The following is a 24842-nucleotide window of genomic DNA, read 5'->3' as shown; positions in this document are numbered from 1 at the left end:
GATCCCTTGTGTGATCCCTTCGTAACTCATCCCAGTCACCTTTGGACAAAACTGTCTTAAGTAACTTCACATCATCTGGAAACTTTGCTACCTCAGTGTTTACCCCCTTTTTCCAGCTCATTTATGAATATGTTGAACAGCACTGGTCCCAGTACAGATCCCTAAGGCACCCTGCTGTTTACCTCTCTCCATTGTGAAAACTGGCCATTTATTCCTACCTTTGTTTCCTGTCTTTTAACCACTTACTGAGCCATGAGCAGACCTCCCCTCTTATCCCATAACTGCCTACTTTGCTTAAGAACCTTTGCTGAGGGATCGTGTTGAAAGCTTTCTGAAAGTCCAAGTACACTATCTCAGCTGGCTCACCCTTGTCCACATGCTTGCTAGCACCCTCAAAGAATCCTAATAGATTGGTGTGGCCTCCCCCACCTGCCTCATAGGAGGCTTGTGGGAACTACTAAGGCCATATTTACACTAGGGATGCTATAGCACCATAGATATGGTGCCGTAACTGTGCTACTGTTACCCCGTAGTGTAGATGCAGACTACAGCGATGCAAGGTGCGTATTTCTGTCACGGTAGGAAGTCCATCTCCCTGAGCAACTGAAGCTAGGTTGATGGAAGCATTCTTCCATTGACTCCACCGTATCTGCACTGGGGGGGAGGGTGGCATGGCTATGGCACTCCAGTGGAGAGGGGAGGGAATGGTGGATTTTTCACACCCTGAGCACTGTAGCTGTATCAGCCTAAGTTTTAAGTGTAGACCAGGCCTCAATTAATGTCTGTACAATGCTCAATGTAAATACTAAGTATGATCATTCTTAAATGAATTCACTAGTTAAGCTATTATTAAATTATATTACTAATTAACAAGTGTGTTACTATCACTTTTTCTGATCACACAAACACTATCTCACGCTAGTGTCATTGACAAGCGTTGATAGTGCCATTAATCAGTTTCACTGATAAGATGACTGAACTCAGGTTACAATAGTGAACACACAAAACACAGTAAAAAAAGCAAGGTATAGCTCTGTGAGGCAGAGACAGTATCTCCTTCTGTGTTTCTGCCACACCTAGCACAGTGACAGGTTTCAGAGTGGTAGCTGTGTTCGTCTGTGGCAGCAAAAAAACAAGGACTTGTGGCACCGTAGAGACTAACAAATTTATTTGGGCATGAGCTTTCGTGGGCTAAAACGCACTTCATCAGGTACAGCAGGAAGCTATATATACACAGAGAACATGACAAAATGGGTGTTGCCATACCACACCGTTACAGTTGGTATGGCAACACCCATTTTGTCATGTTCTCTGTGTTTATATATATATATATATATATATATATATATCTTCCTGCTGTACCTGATGAAGTGGGTTTTAGCCCACGAAAGCTCATGCCCAAATAAATTTGTTAGTCTCTAAGGTGCCACAACTCCTCCTCGTTTTTTTTTACCTAACACAATGGAACTCTGATCCCATCTGAGGCAGCTAGATGCTTCTGTATTCTAAATATCAAATCATGAATCATGGTCTAAAATTCTTCTAACTACTCTGCTGTTTTAAGTGTCAACTGAACAAAATGATAAACATCAGCTCTTTACAGAATAAAGAAAATTAGTCACAGTGGTGGGAGAGGGGGACGACGCATGCTTTGCGTGTTTTGTGAATGGTATTAATTCAACTCATTGAAGCTGGCAGTTTGAAGTTGCTATTCCTGGAAGAGTCTCAGGTTGATACAACGTTCCCTCCCACAACCCTGTAGCATGTATATAAACTGTGAGCTCTCCAGAACTTTTTGCCAGTTCTCTCGTTAGACTAGGCAGGAGGAACTAAGGATGAAGATCCTTTTTTTATCCACCTTCTCCATTTTTTTGTTGTCTGCTTTTGACCTAGCAGACTCTTCTGCTCATTACGACAAGATTTTGTCCCACAGTCGAATCAGGGCACGTGAGCAGGGGTAAGTACAGGTTTTCTCTTTTAGAATACCTTAACAGGAGTGTTTTAAAGTTCTCTCCCCCACACCGATCTCAAGATTAGCCAGAATATTAAAATGAGATTTGTGCACGGTAAGTTCTTACTGAGTGTGAATCAAATATATTCTTTCTAAAATGCATGTGTTATGAAATATATTTCCAAATTATTTTTTGTGGAAAAACCATGCAAAATAAAATTAAATATTGTTAAACTTTATGAACTGTTTGAAAGCTAAAGATTATATCTGAAGAGAAGCAAAATGCATGTGTTTCAGTATCATTGAAGATCATTATAGTTTACAACAGATATAATGTGTGATCAGCTATGTTTAACATGGCCCATCAAATATTTTACGAGCATTAGTGTATATTCCACAACATGTACTTTTTTTTTTTCTCATAGTGAGAAGTATGAACTCTACCTAATTCTCTGGTCATTTGTAAATGCACAGAGTATTTTTCAAAAGTTCAGTTCCCACTTAAGCTTTATAATAATGTTGCAGAGTAAGACACTGAAATGCAGTGATCAGAATTTATTTATTTTAACAAATTGTCTCAGGGTAAATATTAAGCAGTCTACACATATCTGTTTTAAGATTTATTAGTAAAAGATAGTTTAGCTCTGTGGGCTTGGTTTTTTTTTTAATAATCAAAAGGATTCCCCACACACACACACACACACACTTACAAGATGAACTGGACTTTGTAAAATAAGGGTTTAATGGTTTCCTCTTTTGAAAAATCTTCTGTTCTAACACTCCAACAGATAAATTACTATAATATATAAATTAGAGACAAAATGGAAATTTGCTTTTGAAGAAATTTCTCTTTTGCACACAACTACGTTACAAAGTTTTCCTTATTTGAATTTTCTGGGTTTTTTGTATATGGCAGTTTACCCTTTGGTCCTGTGTAATTATTAGGCTGTTTATTTAGGTGCTCTTGGCATTCCAGACAGTGGCAATCCAAATAGCTGATAGAGTTACTGAAGATGGGGTTCCTTACCAGACAAAGAAAAAGTAGGCTTTCTGCCCTTCCCCCTCTCCGTGACATACAGCCACACAGCTGTGCACAAGCTGAACTTTGATGAAAAGAGCTCGGCAATAGTCACAGCTCAGTCCCTAGTGGATGGTAATTCACTTCGGGAAAAAAAATGCAATGCATAATAAAGCTTGATTAGGCACAGCTGGCAGTGACTGTTTATTAGACATACAGGGCTGAGCTGGCAGACAGGGGGAAACACCTCTTGCTTCTGGGGAGTGTGATCTTTCCAAAGAACTCAGCAGGGTGGTGTCAGGAGCTTGGATGGTGGTTGACTGAAATCACACCTGCTCTGGGAATCAGGACCAGATGTTCATTTCTGGCTCTTGTCCATTGAATACTGTATTCAAAACTATTGTTAATCACACTTTTTCAAATATGTACAACAACTTTATGTGTTTTTTTTTCTCCAGTCCAAATGTCTGTGCTCTTCAGCAAGTTATGGGCACCAAAAAGAAATATTTCAGCACCTGCAGAAACTGGTATCAGGGAGCTATCTGTGGGAAAAAAGCGTAAGTGCTATTTGTTACCTGACTATCCACTATTTATGGAAATGGAATACTTACAGAACTCTACTTCCTTAGAGGCATATTACATACTTGCTTCAAATGCAGATCTCCCTTTGCTAGCAATGGCAATTTGGAAAATGACATCACAGTACAAAGCATTTAAAATTCCAAGTGCTTTCCAAATAATCCCCTCAACACACATTAATTAATCCTCACAACACACATTGAAGGATGGTAGAACTGAGACAGAGGGCTGAAGTGACTTGTCCAGTTCTACAAAGGGAGCAACTATCCAGGCTGGGGACAGAAATCAGTATTTCGTGGCTCCAGTCCTGTGCTCAGACCACATCTTTATCTATGTACATGGAACAAGAATAGAATATTCCTAAGGATTTGCGGAAGTTATTCTGTCTGTTGTTTACTAAGTCTAAGTGATTTTGGTGTCTTTTTAGTACCTTAGAGAAATTTGTTTCTTTACGTTTATTGTAATTGTGACCTCATAATTTCAAGATGAAATCAGTTGTTTCATTATCCCATGATGGTGATAATAAATTTCACTTCCAGGACATAACATCAGAGTCATTAATTACTCCACTTCTGGCCATGCCCTGTCTTTGGGGCATACTCACCCAAGCACCGAAAACCCAGTGCAGAACTCTTCTTGCACTGCTTTTCTTGGGGCTGCGGCCATGAGTGACTAGTACAGCTGGTTAAATCAGTATCCTTAGAAAAAGGTATTTAACACATTCTGCCACTGTAGAGGCACTAAACGATTCAATTAGTAATTTTACAATTTTTTCAATTAGTAATTTTACCCACCTTTTCTTTAGCTGTTGAGCTACTATTGGTTGGATAATTTATTCAGCAACTATGGCAAAAATCATTAAATATGTTATTTGACTATTCATCTTTGTCAGGCAGATGGTAGATCTAAGATAAGATTTTCAAATGCGCCTAAGTGACTAAGGCATCTACGTTCCATTTTCAAAAGTGATTTGGGCACTTAGGAGTCTTCATCTTATTGAAAGTCCATGGGACATGGTCTCCTAAATGCCTAAAATACTTTTGAAAATGGGATTCATGCAGTAAGTCACTTAGATGCTGTTGAAAATTTTAGCCATTGCATTAAAAAAAATAATGATAGCAAACACCCAGAACAGAAAGTGACTGACATTTTCCAAGCCATTTAAAGAAACATTGTCACTTTCCTTTACTTAATGGCTATTTTCAAAGCCAATTAAACATTAGAGTCCATTTTTAGCCTTTGCTTTCAGCTTAAACCAGAATTCCTAAGTAAGTCCCCAAAGCCTCAAACACCCATTAATCAATTTATTTGGACTTCAGTAAGTACTCACAACCTACATTGTTGCTATTGGACATTGCGCACACATTCAGAGAAGCGTAACCCTTCAGGAGCTTAGATGTCACGGTGACGTCCATGACATAAATGCCTACACAAGTGTTCTTCTCAGTGTCACAAAACAGTTGTGAATTCACGGTAGCTCAGCAGACCTGAAGCAGCCTTGTATTATGGTTGCTACTGGTGCTGTTAGACGCTCATGAGACAGTTTTGCATTTCTTGAGATTCCTGACAGATTCTCATCCCATCTTGTGGCACAGTACTGGAATGGCCCCTGAGGAAAAAAAAGTGGGAAGAGATGGAGGAGGAGGAGATGGCTTCCAGCTTTTTCTTTATCAGAAAATATTTTTCAGCAATGTGTCAGCATAGCATAGAATTATGGGGCCAGTTATGGTTTTGATACACTAATCAAGCAAAGTTCATAACATCGAGTCTTGTGGTGGATATATTCCAATAATTCTGATCTCTAAGGTCAGTTGAGATAATAGGGCTAAAATCTGGGCCCTACTGAAGTCCAAGGAAAAACTCCAATTGACTTAAATCGGGCTAGGATTTCACCCTGTGCTTTCTGTCATTGTAAACTTCATATTTGCTCCAAGAGCCACGGATTAACACCTGTATGATATTAACATTATTATGAAGGATACAATGACATTCTCATCAGAATAGGCACAGATACCTCTTTGCATCTCCAGAAGCTTCTCTGGAATATAATTTAGCATCTAGAATTCTAACCCTCCCATTTTGAGTTAGACTGATGTTTTCGCAAGGTTTTTTATTTCTGCAGCTGAGTCAGGATCTGTCTCCCCTTTATGCAATTTGATCAGCTCAGTTATGCATAAGATTGGGGGATTCTGTGGAGACAATGTAGTTTAATTTCCACGACTCAGACTGGTGCTATAGAAGTTGTGTTTGATCATCCTTCCAACTACGAGCCTGGGTTTCCCAGGCACTTTACTTTGTTTTGTGGTCTTTCTCCCTTCCAGTCTTTCCTTCTCTTCCTGACGACATTGTAATGCAATACTGACATCCATTTTCTTCAGAGCACATGCTGTAAATTGTCCAAGATATTTATTCACCATTTATGTAAAGCCTGCCTTATCACTGTCTTCTTAGCAGAGCACTTTCTTTCACTAGTGACACATTAGGGAGAAGAATGCTTCCTGAAAATGCTTTAGACTGAACTTCTTTGGACATTTTCAAAGCTGATTTTGGAACGTTAGCTGCCTCTGCAGACTAACTGCTTCATTTATGTCATGTCTTGCCAATACCCTCTAAGTGAAAGACTGCTGAGTGTTTTAAGATGACACAGAGAATCGTTATTCAGCTGAGCCACAGTGGTAGCCTGAGGTTTTTGGGTTTTTTTTGTTTTTTTTTGTGGCCAGAGACATCATGATGTGACAGAAGAAATATTTTGAGGCCATGAAGAGATTTTACAGTACACAAAATAAGATTCCTTTAGTGTAGTTTGGACTCATTGACAGTGAGGTTACACAAAGGTATCACATACATTCTGAGCTCTGCTTTGGCACTTTCTGAGTTGTGCAAATACGAGAAAGAGTAGGTTTGAGGAAGACTGTGGACTGGATTAAATGATAGGCATACTGGCACTTTTTGTGTGGTAACAGTAGAACATTTGGTATAATTTAGAAGTGCCTAAAGTAATGTAATTATTAACAGGAGATTTTGAACAATGCCAAAAACAGAACTACCACCAGTCCTAAACAGATTAATTTGCTTCCTTCTCATTTTCAAAAACAATGTTATTTCTTATAGTTATAACACTTCCATGGTAACTCCCTTCAGATTGTATACACTGATCCAGAAAATGTACAAAAGATACCAAAAGGATCTACATTGTATCATTTCCCATCTACAACTGTATTTACAAATTCCCCAGCTGAACTACTGACCTGAGGGCTCTGTAGAAACAGGGCCCTACTGGATCATAAAGGTGTTTGTAGTTTTAATAGTATATTATGCCTGCTAACAAGACAGATCATTTGCAAACAAGCCTCAGGGCCACTTTGAGCTATTCCAGCTGCCAACAGCCCCAAGAGGATGCTTGACTATCCATAGATATGCCCAGGCCATGCCCCCTTTTTCCTTGGGAATGCCTTTTATCCCTGGGGCTGAGATGGGAGTGGCATAGAGCTGGTTTTCTTTACTTAGGAATGCAGCATTACATCATTATCGAAGAGTCTCTTCTCTTCAGTAACATCACATCATGTGCTGAATTTGCAGAATTACGTAGCTGAAAGTTTTTTGGAGTGCAATATTAGTGTAAAGGCAACTTTGCTTTGGATTTTATACAATCTCTCTCTATGGTGGAGGGCAAGGGGGCTGTGTTCTTTTTTCCCCCTCTAAATTGTCCTTCAACCTGAAAGGTGCTGAGCAACTGCATCTTACATTGATTTCAATAGAAGCTGCACGTTCCTCCTACCTCAGCATCCAGTTTATTGACAACCCTCACTCTATCACATTTACCGACACTTCATAGACATTTGATACATCAGCTTTCTAGTTGCAATCAACCATGAGGGAACATATGGCTTTGGATACTAAAAGTAAGAACTTGCCAGATTTGAATTACTAGCAGTCCTCAGAGGAAGCATGCTGTAAGTTAAAAGGAATATGATAGCCCAAAGGTATTGCCAGAGAAGCATTCCCTTTGTCCATTGTGCTCTTTAGCCAGTTTTCTGCCTCACATAAATTGTACTCATATCAGACTCAGTCTTTTCTCTGCTGAATATGGTGAAGAAGAGTAAACATGCAATGTCTGATTGGTGCTTAGTCCCCCTTTTCCTGTTATCAAAACCTAAGTGAGATGTCAAAACACACAGGATATTTTCCGGTTTCCTTTTGGAATATTTTCTCTCTGAAAGAAGTATATTTTCTTATAACAAAGCAATTCCGTGGATGGCAGATGCATACTAATTGCTGGTTTGGGACAGGGATTCCACAAGAGCCAGCTTTCGTCTGACTCTAGCATGGGTGAGCAGGAGGCATGGGAGGAATGGTGCAAGGAGCCCTCTCCTCACACTTGTGTGCCTTGTGAAAGGGTTAGGAATCACTCCAAAAGTGTATCTTTGGGTGCACAGGGTGGGAGTAAGAAGGACGATTGTTGCACCCACAGTGAGAGAGCGGGTTTCACTATTGCTGCTTGCTCGGGAGTCAGGGGAAGGCACAATCCTTCTCCAAACTAAATCTAGTCCTACCCATGCAAGGTTTGCACGTTCACCTACCTGTTAGAATATGTTGCCCACAATGTATCATTCTGGGGGAGGGGCGTAAAGGGAATTGTCATCCTCCACAGAGAAGTATATTACAGACTGTTGCACAAAACTTTTTTGAAGCTTAGTTAGAATTGTCTTGTGTAAGGTTTAGCCCAGCGTTTCCCAAACTGTGTTCTGCGGAATACTGGTGTTCCGCACAATGTGAATAGGTGTTCTGTGAAAGAATTGTAATTAAAATAAAGGGTCTTGCACTTGATTTTTGTACTACTTTATACACGCTTTCCAGTTAGAAATTCTTATTTTAAATTTGTATTTTTGCTTTGTTTTATAAAATAAAATGTATTTGAGCATAAATAAAGCAATTTTTTATTTGAAAACCAAACGACTACAAAATAATATTATAAGTCTTCTGTAAATATATACCAGATGTTCCGTGGCCAAAAAGGTTTGGGAAACACTGGTTTAGCCAGCTGAAAAATAAATAGATTCATTTAAAAATCAGATTAAAAAGAGAAAATAGGGAGTCAAACAACCTACATTCATAGCACAAACAAATCTAACATGGCAGAGCAAACTCTCTATAATGAAAAGCTCTTTGTTCTTTATCAGCTCTCACTTTGCAATAAATTATGTAGCTCAGAGTTTCATTTTAAACTCATGCTTTGTAATGTAGTTTTTATTCCAGTCTGCTTTCATTTTTAAGTGTCTTCAAATAGATTTTTATCCCAGAATTCTGAAAATTCCAACTTTCAAGTAATTAGAGCAAGCCATTTAGTTTAATGTATTTGTTGCTAATACTTTGTCAGCTCTAACTCATTACAACAACCTACAAAACCCCACATAGCTGTCTCTAGGAAGCTTCCAGCTTCAAAACTGACATCATTGAGCCACATGCATTAAAAAGACATCATGTAAAGCTCTGATTGCATGTTTTTCTAGTAATTCAGTCTGCAGTAATTACTTTGAAAAGCAATAACTGCAAAAGAAAGAGTTTAAAGGTTTAGTTACCTTTCCGTTTCAGTAAGTCCATATAATTTCCTGGGTTTCTTTATCCTCTAGCAACCACATTCATCCTTGCCATAACTCCATTCACTTCAGTAGAGTTGTGCTTATTTACAGCAGGGCTGAATCTGGTTAAAGATGTCTATTTTAAAGCTGTTACTTCCTTCAAATCAGTAAGGTACAATAAAAAGCAATCCATAATGCTGAATGAAACACTACATTTAGCACCAACCCACTTTTGAGTACAGTTTGTACATACAAAGGTAAGGCGATTTCCTTGAACAACTATACATCAGGCACTATCCAATTTCCAGGTCAACTCCATCCTCCCCTTCATGGCTAAGCTCTTACTCCTGCTGCCTTCACTTCCTCTCTGCTAGCTCTTTCCTTCGTTTGTTACAATCTGGCTTTCACCCTCTCTACTCTAACTAATGAGACTGCTCTCACTAAAGTTACCAATGACCTTTCCCTTGTCTTCTCCATATTCCTTGTTTTTTCCACTTCTTTCAACATAACCAGGCAATCTTTATTGATTCTCTTCTTCATTGGCTTTTACAACACTGTTCTTGAATAGTTTTCCTTTTTACCTCTTGCATTTCTCTTTCAGTGTCGTCCTCAGTGGCTCCACCTCCTCCCACTTTCTGTCAGCTTCCCACAGGGCCTATTCCTAACCCCCTGCCTTCATTCCTTCACATTATCCCTGGGTTTTCTTATTTGCCTTCATGACTCTAATTCCCATCAATTTACCCTTTGCATTTAGACTATTGCCAAAGCTTGGCACTTTTTTCCTTTACATCCACGCTGTCAAAAGCTTGTCCATGCTTTGATAATCCTCCCCATCCCTTCCATCCTTGGTTCTTTTGATCCCTCCTGTAATCTTCTCTTTGGTTTTCCAATCCCTTCTCTCCTAGCCAAAATGTCACCATCAGATTCATTTTCTTCACCTGTTATTGCAATCACATCATTCCCCTTTACGAGTCCCTTCACTAGCTCCACTTCCTCCCCCACATCTATTCCAAGCTCTTTGTCAACCTTCATGACTGTGGATGTGTTGAGTATTTAAAATGCTACGTAGCTACAGAATACAGTACAGTTGAACCAGTTAATAGTGTCTAATTTGATACCAACAGAAAATAGATTTGATTGTCTGATTTGATACCAACATTGTCTGATTTGATACCAACATTGCTGAATGTTAAAAAAAATAAGATGATTAGATAACTCTAGCCACAGAAACTGAATAGAAGTAGATAATTTGTAAAAAAGTAAAACTAAGATAATTAACTGTAATTGGTGTCATTTCGTTTGTACTTTATTTAATCTAGCTTTTATCTATACCCTACAGAACAGTCTTGTATGAATGTTGCCCTGGCTACATGAAGATGGATGGAATGAGAGGTTGCCCGGCAGGTACAGTCTTAGATGCACATGATCTTTACATATGGGACCCATTCTAACACAGGAGATTTTCAGAAGTGGTCCGTAATTTTGGGTGCCCAACCTGAGACATCTAAAGCTTATTTCTCAGAGGGGCTGACTGAGCATCCACAACTTCATTTGATGTCCCTGAGTGTGGGCAGCACCACTGGAAATCGTCTGCAAAGTGGTTGACGTTGGACACCGAACACTGAGACATTCATAATTAGAGGCCACTTCTGAAAATTAAAGCCCAAACCCTTAAAATACGAACCTGCCCACTATGGATAATCCTGGCAAGTCTTTGCCCTGCTGATATGATGGGTTCCCTGGCAACGGAAATACTGCAGTCCCACTGTGTAAGGGGACAGGATTTGGGGAACTGTACAGGAGGCATGCATGTCTTGTGCAGTGTGGAGTTCCCTGATGTGTCACTTATGTAGTTGCTTGCAGTGGACCAAGCAGCATTGGGTAGGGGGAGGGATGGTGCAAAACCAGGTATTGGAGGTGAGATGGCACCAGAGTCAAGGGGAGGGATGGGTATTAGGGGTGCATAACAGGTACCAAGGGCTACTCAGTAGAATTGGCTGGTCATACGTTTTCCAGTGGAACATTTTTTCATGGGAAAATGCTGGTGTCAAAATCAAAACTTTTGCAGGAACTTTTCAATTTTGTCCAATTTTCCTATAGAAACCAAGCAGATTTTCAAAGAGAAAACTACTTGGTTTTCTGCCAGCTCACTTGTCTCATGGGCTGCCAGGATTCTGGAAGCCCTGGGAGCCCTAACTCAAGCCAGAGTTGTCAGGACTTCTAGACTTCTCAATAGCCTATCAGATGGGCAGCCGGGGCTCCAGGCAGCTCGGGGATTTCGTTTAGAAAAAATCAAATCAGAATGTCATTTACATTTTTTCTAAACAAAAGTTTCAGACCTTCACTTCTCCACATCTTGGGGTGGAGAATTCCTCCCATCTGGATATTTGTTGAGTTATTTGTTCTGGGCACTATCTGCAATGAGGATTTGGCATATATTGCAAATTCTACTTAATTTGAACCCAAACTATGGAATTTTAAAAGCAATGTTTAGTTAAAAGGATTTTAATAAGATGATTCTCTCCTCCCGTTAAAACAGTGGTAATAGGTAATGATTTTGAGAGACTGACCTGTCAAAGAATTTACAGTACTCTTGTCTTGTGTATTTTAGTTGCTCCTATTGATCATGTTTATGGTACCCTGGGCATTGTGGGAGCAACCTCTACTCAACGTTATTCTGACATATCAAAGCTGAGAGAAGAGATTGAAGGACGGGGATCATTCACATTCTTTGCACCAAGCAATGAAGCTTGGGAACTGTTGGATCGAGTAACTATATATCTCTATATACACACACACACGTATATATATTAATGATATGAGTACTTATTTTTGTATCTACAATAGCTGTGTTTTAAACCACATTAGAAACAATGAAGATTTTTTTATATATCAGAGATAAATATTGAAACTCAATTACTATATTATTCTAAACTAAACTATGCTTAAGGAACACAGATATTTTACATTTTTAAAAAAAATTCTAGAAACAATGAACAGCTGCAAAGGATATCTGTTTGAGCACCGTCAAAGAGAAATTGTTTTTTGTTGCTCAGCACCCTGAGTATTTTCATGGTTGGATGCTTTATAAATACAATTATCATTATTAGTCTTGTCAGCATAGCTTTGGGAATAGTTTTGAAAACTGAAGCAATTCCAGTAAGGGAGGGTGACAGACACTTTTGTGGGTGACTGTAGGGTACTTTCCCTAGAACTACAATGTTAATCCACTACTGAACCAAAAAAAAAGCTTGAATGCCTTGCTTATGTAATGAGGCCTGCTGTCTTTGATACTGAATCAGTCTAGGGAATCCTCTAGCCAGCTGCATACCAAAAAAGTATGTAACTGAAGTAATTTACGTATTCAAATGAAATACACATTCAAAAATATATTGAAAGCATATTTTGTGGCAAAGAAATCTGTATAACTAACTGATTAAGATTGTCCAGGAAATGTCTAACTGAATCTTCTTCCTCAGGAAATTCATAGTAATTTAATTGACAATGTAAATATTGAACTGTACAATGCCCTCCACAACCATATGGTAAACAAGCGTATGTTGACAAAGGATCTTAAGAATGGCCTGACTCTTGTATCCATGTACAATGATCAGCAACTGCTTATTAATCATTATCCTAATGGGGTAAGTTTATTTCCATAAGCTTCTTTTATACCGTATTTCAGAGTGGTCATTTTCATTAACTCTGGGCATTTTTTTTTTAATTTATCTAATGAAGAATTGAGAAAGTCATAATGAGATTATCACTTGGCATGTCAGTTATACATCTTACCTTACAAATGTTAGGAATACAGAATAAATCTGTCCATTAAAGGACTCTTTCATAGACTGACGGCTAATTGCTAAGAAAGGACTGGGTAACAAGAGCTATTTTTTATTTTAAGAAAGTTGTAAAAACACGGAATGAACTTTCCTCTAAAGAGGTAGCCTTTTGTGGATAGCACAGATTATCCTCCTGCTAAATATCAGCAGTTAGATTTATTACACGCTTTTTTCATATATTACTAAATACATTTTAATAAGATTTTTATTCCAATTGCAGCATGTGACAGAAATATTTAGTCATAGAAGAAACACTTATATTATCTTCCTAGATGGGATTTAATTTTTATAAACCAGGATTCCCAAAGTAAAGTCACTAGTATTTATTTTCTTAAATTCATAGAAACTGCATGTTAGGTTGGCACTTAAATTAGTGTAAACCAAAAGCAAGAACCATTTTAACTATTCAGGGATATGGAACGCTAAACAACTGTCATATGGTTGGAAATCAAGATGACCTGCACAAGTTGCTGTATTGGTAAATCTAAGTGCACAGGTGCTGACTTTTGTTTTTGCCAGTTGGTTTGCTCCTCTTGCCCCTCCCCCTTTGTGAGCAGTGGGCAGGTTGTTGGAGGGAAGAGGCTGAGCGGGGTGGGGCCTTGGGGCAGAACATGGGCCGGGCCTGAGGGGAAAGAAGCCAAGCAGGGACGGGGCCTGAGGGGGCAGAAGGCTGAGTGGGGGCAGGGCCTTGGGGTGTAGCGGGGGCAGGGCCTTGGGGCAAAGAGGCCGAGTGGGGGCAGGACCTCAGGCAGAGCTTGGGCAGAGCAGTGGGTGGGCGCATGGTCTGGACGCTGGGGCCTACAGAAGATCAATCCAGCCCTGCAAGTGCTGAGCACCCCAATTTTTTTCAGTGGGTGCTTGAGCCCCACAACACCCACAGAGTCGGCATCTAAGGCTAGGTAGCTGTCCTCCTTAAAAATAAATTATAAGAGATAGGATGCCAAGTCAATGCTGAATATTCTACTGTTCAATTCTTTAAACATAGGTTGTTACTGTTAACTGTGCCAGAATCATCCATGGCAACCAGATTGCTACAAACGGTGTCGTTCATGTCATTGACCGTGTCCTGACCCCTGTTGGAAATACCATTCAAGAGTTCCTTGAAGCTGAGGATGATGTCTCATCTCTTAGAGTGAGTGGGGGGAAATAAAATGCTAAGAAGCTTCTTTGGCTTTGTAATTTTCCTTTCTTTTTTTGTTGTCTTAGATGTAAGAAAAGATTATTAACACATTGTTAGGGGAGTGAAATGAACCAAATCAAGGACTAGTCCACCAAATGATACAAGGTAGAAGAGCTGTATATTTTTTCATAAGTGCCTAGTCCTGCTTTTGTGACAGTCTTGTAATTGATGTCACAAGGCCAGATTCTGGCACCCTTATTCGCAGTGAGTAGTCCTTACTCCTTGAGTCCTGGGGCTGTTCAGAAAGTAAGGTATCACTCAGTGTGAGTACAGATCACAGAATCTGGTCCTGTGTGATCAGAATTAGATCCAAAATGAGGAAAATAATTAAAAGTAATGGAAGTAATGGAGATATCATCATGAAAGTTTAAGTGATCCAGTTGGTTTCAGAAAGTGGGTTAGAGTGTGGTGAGAAGGATATTTACTCACTGGCTTGGGCTGGGGCACCAGGATATTATGGAATCTTTCCAAGCTCTTCCCGAATTGAAAGACTCTCTCATTTGCCTTCCTTTCCTCTGATTTCTCTCATCTTTTCTTCCTTCTGTGGAAAAAAGAGAAAAGTTACAAGCAGCGAAGAACAGAGGGCCCAGCAGGCTCCCTCTTTGTAGGATGAGGAGGTGAGAAAAACTATGGAAGGTGTGGGAAGTCAACACTCATATAGGGCTGCTTTTCTTATTTCCTGGTTGGTGGAGTCATATACAATGTCAAAATATAATTGTGCTGTTATACTCAAGGGGAGACATTCATGACAAGATGTAACTATAATTCTTATATAAGCCCAGACATCTTAATATTAAAGATAAATTGGCTTAGAGATGTTCCCATCTGTTCAGCAACGTATTTCAAGTACACTTACACTGTTCTGTAAATAACTATATTAATCTAGATAATTTATTTCAATGTTTTACGTTGTGACACTGGAAGTAGTGGATGCTGCATGAATGGGCTTATTTAGGCTGCAGAAGAGAAGAGTGAGGGGGGATTTGATAGCAGCCTTCAACTACCTGAAGGGGGTCCCAAAGAGGATGGAGCTAGGCTGTACTTAGTGGTGGCAGATGACAGACCAAGGAGCAATGGTCTCAAGTTGCAGTGTGGGAGGTCTAGAATGGATATTAGAAAAACTTTTTCACTAGGAGGGTGGTGAAGCACTGGAATGGGTTACCTAGGGAGGTGGTGGAATCTCCATCCTTAGAAGTTTTTAAGGCCCGACTTGACAAAGCCCTGGCTGGGATGATTTAGTTGGGGTTGGTCCTGCTTTGAGTAGGGGGTTGGACTAGATGATCCTTTGAGGTCTCTTCCAACCCTAATCTTCTATGATTCTATGAAATCAAAACATGATAACCCCATTGGTCTGATGAGTTCCAACTTAGAGCAGGTTTTCAACAGGGCAAATCAAATATCAAAAATGTTAGTGGCTCAATTCAGCTATGCCTCCAAAAGTTCTGGAGTAAATCCCAAACCCACTGAAGTCTAACGGCAACCCCCTATCATAGAATCATATAATATCAGGGTTGGAAGGGACCTCAGGAGATCATCTAGTCCAACCCCCTGCTCAAAGCAGGACCAATCCCCAATTAAATCATCCCAGCCAGGGCTTTGTCAAGCCTGACCTTAAAAACTTCTAAGGAAGGAGATTCCACCACCTCCCTAGGTAATGCATTCCAGTGCTTCATCACCCTCCTAGTGAAAAAGTTTTTCCTAATATCCAACCTAAACCTCCCCCACTGCAACTTGAGACCATTACTCCTTGACCTGTCCTCTTCTACCACTGAGAATAGTCTAGAACCATCCTCTCTGGAACCACCTCTCAGGTAGTTGAAAGCAGCTATCAAATCCCCCCTCATTCTTCTCTTCTGCAGACTAAACAATCCCAGTTCCCTCAGCCTCTCCTCATAAGTCATGTGTTCCAGACCCCTAATAATTTTTGTTGCCCTTCGCTGGACTCTCTCCAATTTATCGCCATCCTTCTTGTAGTGTGGGCCCAAAACTGGACACAGTACTCCAGATGAGGCCTCACCAATGTCGAATAGAGGGGGATGATCACGTCCCTCGATCTGCTCGCTGTGCCCCTACTTATACATCCCAAAATGCCATTGGCCTTCTTGGCAACAAGGGCACACTGCTGACTCATATCCAGCTTCTCGTCCACTGTCACCCCTAGGTCCTTTTCTGCAGAACTGCTGCCTAGCCATTCGGTCCCTAGTCTGTAGCTGTGCATTGGGTTCTTCCGTCCTAAGTGCAGGACCCTGCACTTATCCTTATTGAACCTCATCAGATTAACCTCAATGCAGATTAACCTCAATGCATCAACCTCAATGCAGCAAGGATTTCACCCTGATGTTTATCTGCACTTGTCTGGATGTAGCCAAACAAATGGTGTGAAAATCTTAAGAGTTCATGCTTTCTTGAAAGACTCCTAATCCTCCTGGTATTGATTAGACTAAAGCTACCTATAAAACAGCCTCTCAATATATATTTTTTTTCATTATACTTGTTTATCTGAGCATGGACAAGCATAGGGGCATGGGGAGAATTTAAAGTAAGCAAATTAAGAAAATGTTTTTCTTTAATCAGAAAAGGGTTGCTTGATTACACTTTTGGGACAGGGATTGAGTTAGTTCATATTTCATTCAGATTGATTCTTACATACCTAGTTTCCAGGAAGTAAAGGTGAACCCCTATTGAGGTTAGTTATTTCAATCCTACTTCATATCTATTGGGATAACTTTTAGCCAATCTGAACAAAATTGAAGGAATTAAACCATGTAAACATTATGGCTAAATGCATTCCTATGGCTTAGGAGGGGTTAGGAAACAATGTACTGTGCAACAACACATAATTCACTAGCTGTATTATGAAAGATTTTTCACCTTCTTCAGAAGTATCAGGTCTTGGCTACTATTCCAAAGGCAAAAGAATGGATTAGATAGACTGTTGGTTTTATCTGGCAAAACCTATGTGCATATGGTCTTCAATGCAATGAGCTTTTTCAGGATTCTTTGTATTCATTTAACCTAAAGGTTTGTGTATAGAATTTCACTTACTCAGCTTTATTTAAATTTGCTACTGAGTGTTTTCGTGTGGTGGATGAATCTAATGAACTACATTCTAATACAGTTTGGACTGGAGTAAATCCAATCTATCTCAACTGAAATCAACAGAGTTATGCTACATTTGAATCATTATAAATTGTATCAGAATTGGGCTCTTTCTTAATATCTGCTAAATTGTCAAAGAAACTCAGAAGACTGAGCCAAGACGTTTCCCTAGAGCATTTAGTTTTCTACATTTTGATTCTGTAATTTTACTTATGTAAACAGGCTTTTCTCTGAAGAATATTATAATTCATTTCAACATATCATTAAAATATCTGGATACAAATCCTAAAGTGCTAAATCATAATATAGTATCAGTTGCACAGAAACTACGTGCCAAATTCTGCCTACAGATTCACATGCAACAACTTCCACTGTTCTCAATAAGAGATGAATGTGAGCATTCAAGTGCAGGATTTAACCTTCTGAGGTTTCAAAATTAAGGGTTTTGTTTTTCTGTACCCATAAGTTTAATGTATTTGAACAATGCTGTCAGTAAGTAATATATTTCTTTTCTAGGCTGCTGCCATTACATCTGGTGTATTGGACACTCTTGGAAAGCCCGGCCATTACACACTCTTTGCTCCTACTAATGAAGCTTTTGAGAAACTTCCAAGGGGAGTCTTGGAAAGGATTATGGGTGACAAGGTGGCCTCTGAAGGTATATCAGTGATTCTGTATATGGGAAAATGTGAAAATATATTTCAAACATAATCAAATCAGGAATTAGCAACAAAGGGATTATAAAGCCATACAAATATCTCAAAAGAGTGAGCAGAGTGAGTGCTTGTATTTATTTAATGGAAATGGATCTCAGCTTTATATTCCGGGACATCTGGATCTGGGCTTTTGCCTCAAACGTCATCTCAGCTATAGCTGTTTCATAGTAAGAGTATATGTATTCTATGGGCCAAATTCTACTGTGTAAACTTTTCAAGGGATTGTCTTATTTTTTTACAGTGCACAACGGGGCTGCAATCCTAATTCAGCCTTCTGGGTGCTACTGTAACACAAAGAAATAAAAAGCACAGACAATTTGGTCTGTGAAATGCTATGCACATCTATGTGCTGTGTTAAAAATAATAATAATTACCAATAAAATAACCTTCAGTTCATCTGAGAAGGGTACTCAAATCAATTTGATTTTAATTCCACAAAAATGTACAGTTGTTCCCAATCCCAAAGGGATCCAACATGTTGTTTATGGGTAAAATTTTCCAATGCACCTAATTAACTCTAGAAGCCTACTTCCCATGGATTTTCATGGAGACCTAGATGAGTCACAGAGGTGCTTTTAAAATGTTTGCCCTACATGCTTTAAACTGGATATTCCTATTCTCATGCAGGCAGAATTCCCATTGAAGTTTATAGAAGCTATGCCTGCAGGCTCTTTACTGACAGGCATCAATTGGAAAAGAGAGCAGAATGTGCTGGGCTAGATCTACAGGTGGTGTAAAGTGGTGTAGCTAAATTGACTTACGCCAGTGGAGGATCTGACCCATCATATATTAATGAAGAAGAATCATTTAATGGTGGCTGTACAGTGCATTTTAAATAATGGAGCAGATGCCAATTTTCTTGTCCTACCTATGTCTGTGGTGTGTAAATGAAGGTCAAGAGGAAGATTGTGCAACTATGGTTTCGAGACAATCTAATTTTAATCCTTGAAAAAGATGTTACCAGTCACTGATCCCCAGTCCTTAAGCAGATTGTATAGCTATTACTATCCCTTTCCAGCACATTTATCTGCAGTGGTCTGATACCTGGGGATAAGAATCCTTTAACAACCAAGCTGTCAAATGAAAGGCTATGCATCTAATGCAATCAGCATTGATTAAATGCATGCATAGCTCATAAAATTTACTTTCCACAGAATGGAAAAGGAAGTCCCATTAGAATCATTATAGTTGTAAGTTACAGCTAACATCTGTCCTTCTCATTAAGAAAGGGCAATTGCTACATACTGTACTGTAGGAGTCAGAGTTTCTGTCCTGCTTTAAATTACCAAAAAAAAAAAAAAAAGCCAAGGGATTCAGAATAAGCATTATAAGCAGGATGTCTGAAAGCAATCTATGGAAACTATGTCTTAAAGACTGAGACTGCAGTTTCTGCATGCACTGCGCTGCATATTTAAGGCATTTTAAAGATGAACTGCAAAAGGCACTTTTCTGCCTTTTTAGTAAGTGCTTCTTTGCAAAGAGTAAAGATGGCTTCAAAGTTTTCTTCCCAAACTAAAAAAAAAAAAAAAGTGTTTTTGGGGGGAGTTTAGAAATAGCAAGTTTTGATTTCTTCTTTTCTTCTGGAGAATTCCTTGGAGTACTGGAATCTGTGGGATGTTTCCTAAAAATGTATTGAAGCTTGTGCGGGGGGGTAATCTTTCAAAAACACAGGTTTTCTTCCAACTGTTTATCAGGAATTACATATTAAAGCAGTAAGCTAGTTTAGTTATCCAATTCTCCAAGAAGTCCTCCAGCAAAAAGAAATAAATCGGGGCCTGATGAGGATGAGGGAGGCAGTCTGGGGACTGTAACAGTCACCTGATTCTCAGAACATAAGAACATGAGAATAGCCATACAGGGTCAGACCAAAGGTCCATCTAGCCCAGTATCCTGTCTTCTGACAGTGGCCAATTCCAGGTGCTTCAGAGGGAATGAACAGAACAGGTAATCATCAAGTGATCTATCCTCGTTACTCATTCCCAGCTGCTGGCAAACAGAGGCTAGGGACACCATCCCTGCCAATCCTAGCTAATAGCCATTGATGGACCTATCCTCCATGAATTCATCTAGTTCCTTTTTGAACCCTATTATAGTCTTGGCCTTCACAACATCCTCTAGCAAAGAGTTCCACAGGTTGACTGTGCGCTGTTTGAAGAAATATTTCCTTTTGTTTGTTTTAAATCTGCTGCCTATTAATTTCATTTGGTGACCCCTAGTTCTTGTGTTATGAGGAGTGAATAACACTTTCTTATTTACTTACTCCATACCAATCATGATTTTATAGACCTCTATCATATACCACCTTAGTCATCTCTTTTCCAAGCTGAAAAGTCCCAGCCTTATTAATCTCTCCTCCTGTGGAAGCTGTTCCATACTCCTAATCATTTTTGTTGCCCTTTTCTGAAACTTTTCCAATTCCAATATATCTTTTTTGAGATGGGGTGACCATGTCTGCATGCAGTGTTCAAGATGTGGGCATACCCACATTTTTTTAGATTTTTATAGAGGAAATATGATATTTTCTGTCTTAGTATCTATCCCTTTCTTAATGATTCCCAACATTCTGTTCACTTTTTTGACTGCCACTGCACACTGAGTGGATCAGGGCAGATTTTTTCTTGTCCTTGACCCACATAATTTAGAGTAGCCTAAGGATTGCTCTATCTTGTGCTAGCTAGCTATGGTCCTGAAGGGAACATATGCCAGTTACGAATTGGCAGAGCTCCAGCTGACTCTTGTTATGACCCCACCAGAATGTGAGCAGTCTGCTGGGGGTAAGGAATTGGGTTGGGAATACTCTGTGTCATGTTACACAATCTGCAAACTTCCCTACTCTTGGAGAATTATCATTAGGGCCAGATCAGGAAACTTGCCATCATCTGAGTGGCATAAAGTGGCAAACGCTGGAGGGGAGGAATCTGAGCTGATACTTGTAATGTAAAAAAAATAACCAAGAAAAGAGAATTTTTTGAAATCTCATAGAACTTCTTTATACATCATAAAAAAGTAAAATGTGATTTTTTTTTAAATTTGTTTTGCTTTTAAGTTCACCTATAAGAATTTCATCTTGTCTTCTGGGCACCACACCCAGAAGACTGGACTCTGAATCTCACTTCTCTGATACAGTCAAATGCAACAGAACCCCCTCTTGTATATTTGACAACAAAAGAGGAAGAGACAGCTCTGCTGGGGCTACACACCTGTGAGCTGAATTCTGTCCTTCATCATACAATAAAGGCAGCAGGGTTGCCCATGGACAGAATATGGCCCACAGTGTTTTCAGTATCTGCAAAAAGTAAAGAATTCAAACCAGCAGACAGTCCTGTAACACCTTCTTTAAATTCCTCCACAAAGTTCAGACCACCCAGGTTGTCCTCAGCACCACATGTCTAACAGACGCTCCCCACGGCCAGCAAGTAACCACATTTCACACTCCCTTCATTTTACAGGGAAGAGCAAACATCTGTGTCTACTACCAGCCTCTCCACAGACTAGCTGCAGATGTTTAGTGACTGGCAACTAATGACACTGGTGTATCTGAAGGGGTAAGGGCACTAGCTAGAAAATCCTCTCACTGGATCACTAGCAGGAGGATATTTCTCGGAGGTGCCTTTTTTCCCATCTTTTTTTTAAAAAACCCTATGGGAGCTACTAGAAACAAATAATGAACAATAGTAATTAAAAGCTGAGGCTTGGTTCTGAACACTCAATACCGAAAGGTGTATGTTGAGATCCACTGGCAACCTAATATTACCCATGGCCATTAAACTATATGCTCTGGCTTACACAGAGCTAATTAACAGACTAGGATGTATTTAATGATATTATGGGAATCACTAAAACATTTCTTAAACATAATGTACTATAGCAGTCTGCACTTATGAGTTGTTGTACAAATAACCCTATTTTCAGAGACCAGAATAAAGAGTTATCTGTACAGTCATTAAAATAATATTATATTTTGTATTTGTCAAACTTGGTATGAGAAATTATGGAAAATAAAGATAGTTATTCAAAATTATTTTGTAACAACACTAATTGAGTCAATGCATTAAATTGTCTTAAGCAATCCTCTTCCAATCAAGTACCTCTACATGGACCTGTCTCTTCTGTTCTCCACAGCTCTCATGAAGTTCCATATTTTAAATACTCTTCAGTGCTCTGAAGCCATCATGGGTGGAGCAGTCTATGAGACCTTGGAAGGGAGTACAGTTGAAGTAGGTTGTGATGGTGAAAGTCTGACTGTAAATGGAGTCAAGATGGTAAACCGCAAAGACATTGTGACAAGCAACGGTGTTATCCACCTCATTGACCATGTGCTGATTCCTAACTCTGGTGAGTGACTGACATAGTTTCATGTATGTATCACAGAGATAAGGAATGTTGACTATAAGACATTCTCCACCTGCGAAATCTGTACAAGCCTGTTTATTGAGAGGATCTGTGTGCACACCTGCTCTGTCCTTATCCAGACTCTCTAAACCCTCTTCTATTGAGTTCTAATTTGTAGGGAGGGAGGTGGCTGAAGCAAGAAAACTAATTAACAGGCTACAATTAATTATCTTTTCCTTTATCAATTGCAGCCAAGCAAGTTATTGAACTTGCAGGTGACCAGCAGACCACCTTCACAGACCTTTTAGCACAGCTGGGATTGGCTTCTTCTCTAAGGCCAGAGGGACAATACACTCTGCTGGCTCCTCTGAATGGTGCTTTCTCAGGTAGGTGGCCTTGGAGGGGAATATTCCCTACCTCTGAGGCAGTGTCAAAAGCATTTTCGGCCATCATGGTTTTCTAAAACCAATTTTTTCCCCAGTCTATGTTCTGAGACTGCAAAGAATTGGCGCAACTAGGAATAAGAGATGCTTTGTCCTTTTCAGTATGCATAGTGGGTAAAATTTACCACTGTGCAGAGCATCCGCAAAAGACCTATATGCCACTTGAGTCTTACTTAAGCCTACACAATTTATTTTATTCAGTATATAGAGAACCTCTTTATTTGATGGGAAAAGTAAAGTTAAAATAAGATGCAAAATATACCCTAATGCTTAGCAGAAGAGCTGGATGAATAATGCAATAATATATTTACAGTAAATCCCCTTAAATTCACTTGAGTTGTCATCAGAACCCCCTTTATTTACTGTCAAAGTACCTTCACACAAGCACATTTTTATTTACCAGGATGATGGAGCAAAGAGACAGTGTCACATATGTATGTGCCAATAAACATTTGAATTAGTATTTGCACTAGGAGTGGCCACATGGCCCTTCTGAAAGCTCTTTGTGGATTTGGTAGTCATCCAATCAGAGATAAGAAGCATCTCCATGTGACCTAGATGTCACAACACAGAATGGATTTCAAATGGTGAATACTCAAAGCAATAGTTACCAGAAATATTTTACAAGTAATCTAGAGGTTAAAACATGCCTATACATAAATCATCTACCAAATGTCTACTAAAGAATTAGAAGCCTGTTTACAGATAATTGTAATAATAAAAATGAGTTAATCAATTTAATTTCTGGTTTCAGAGTAGCAGTCATGTTAGTCTGTATCTGCAAAAAGAAAAGGAGTACTAGTGGCACCTTAGAGACTAACAAATTTATTAGAGCATAAGCTTTCATGAGCTACAGCTTACTTCATCGGATGCATACTGTTTTTTCCATGAAAGCTTATGCTCTAATAAATTTAATTTCTGTGAATATTTTTCCCAGTTTTATTAAGTCTAAAATGATTGATCTAAAATGTAAACAATGCAAAAAGAACAAGTATTTTCATGATTCTAAAACATAGTGTGTGCAGTGAACCTTACTTGAATGAAGGAATCATTTATACATTATTGTCTAAATGATTTGGTAGATGACACTTTGAGGATGGACCAACGGCTTCTTAAACTGATCATGCAAAACCACATTTTGAAAGTGAAAATTAGCCTCAATGAGCTCTACAATGGACAGAACGTGGAGACCTTGGGAGGAAAACAACTCAGAGTCTTTGTATACCGCACAGTAAGTGAATGAAGATTTCCAAATCCTGGGGCAGTGACAAATAAAATCTATCCAAAACCTGAAGCCGGGGAAGGATGGAGCTCACTGTAGAAGACAATACTATTGGTGTTATAAAAGAGCTCACCATTGAAAGTCAAAATTACCAACATTTACCACACCACTGTATAGGAGAGAGATCTTTGATTTTGACGTATAATGCAATTAAATTAAATTAAACTTTGGCTGAAATAGATGAATGAGTGGAAAACTAGAAGACAGCTTCAGGATTTGGCTTGAGATTAATAATAAAAATTTCTAGTTTCAAAACAGCTAACAATTTTTTCAGGTGACACAAGTAATCAATTTTCAATCTAATTACGTATTTATTTCCTACATCATTTGCTTCCTTTTGCACATTTTATTTTAAAAAGGAGGAACAAATAACTTGCCAATGAGAAGTTGGAGAAATTCTATTTTTAAATTATAGAGGCTACAGAGGAGTTCATGTTTCAGGCTGATTACAAAAAAATATGCTTCACTAATGTTGCCGTGGCTGTGGCATGGATGCTGTGACTATAATCTTAGGTGGTTTGTCTTGTTTTTTCTTTTCAACCAGGCTGTATGTATTGAAAATTCATGCATGGTAAGAGGAAGCAAAGAGGGAAGGAATGGTGTCATTCACATTTTCAGACAGATCATCAAACCAGCCGAAAAGTCACTGCGTGAAGTGTTGAAGAATGATAAGCGCTTTAGGTAAGCAAAAGGTTTTCACAGCATAGAAATCTCTCTATAGACGGTGGGTCTGTCTACACAAGACATGCTACAGTGGTACAACACATATTACAGTGATGGGTTCTTCGGTCACTGTAGTCGATCCACTTCTATGAGAGGTG

General features: G+C 39.2%; 1 protein-coding gene across 6 annotated transcripts in view; it reads left to right on the top strand.

Annotated features, from left to right (window-relative positions):
* The first annotated feature begins 1752 nt into the window (after positions 1–1752).
* POSTN (periostin) overlaps positions 1753–24842 on the top strand; it is a 49856-nt gene continuing 26766 nt past the window's right edge. For 2 of the 6 annotated variants that reach the window (XM_073342433.2, XM_073342400.2), the window contains exons 1-11: positions 1754–1957; positions 3428–3526; positions 10467–10531; positions 11739–11896; positions 12607–12771; positions 13955–14101; positions 17765–17906; positions 22087–22299; positions 22548–22682; positions 23822–23970; positions 24566–24702. In XM_073342433.2, coding sequence (XP_073198534.1) covers positions 1836–1957; positions 3428–3526; positions 10467–10531; positions 11739–11896; positions 12607–12771; positions 13955–14101; positions 17765–17906; positions 22087–22299; positions 22548–22682; positions 23822–23970; positions 24566–24702 — 1532 coding nt within the window. In that variant the 5' untranslated portion in view covers positions 1754–1835. Of the gene's footprint in view, positions 1958–3427; positions 3527–10466; positions 10532–11738; positions 11897–12606; positions 12772–13954; positions 14102–17764; positions 17907–22086; positions 22300–22547; positions 22683–23821; positions 23971–24565; positions 24703–24842 lie in introns of all 6 variants that reach the window. The other 4 variants (XM_073342411.2, XM_073342422.2, XM_078852767.1 and 1 more) reach the window with 3 other exon arrangements.

Source organism: Lepidochelys kempii, chromosome 1 (assembly GCF_965140285.1).
Source record: "Lepidochelys kempii isolate rLepKem1 chromosome 1, rLepKem1.hap1, whole genome shotgun sequence".
Taxonomy (NCBI): Eukaryota; Metazoa; Chordata; order Testudines; family Cheloniidae; genus Lepidochelys; species Lepidochelys kempii.
The sequence above is the reverse complement of the archived record's forward strand: the minus strand, read 5'-3'. Positions and strand labels throughout refer to the sequence as shown.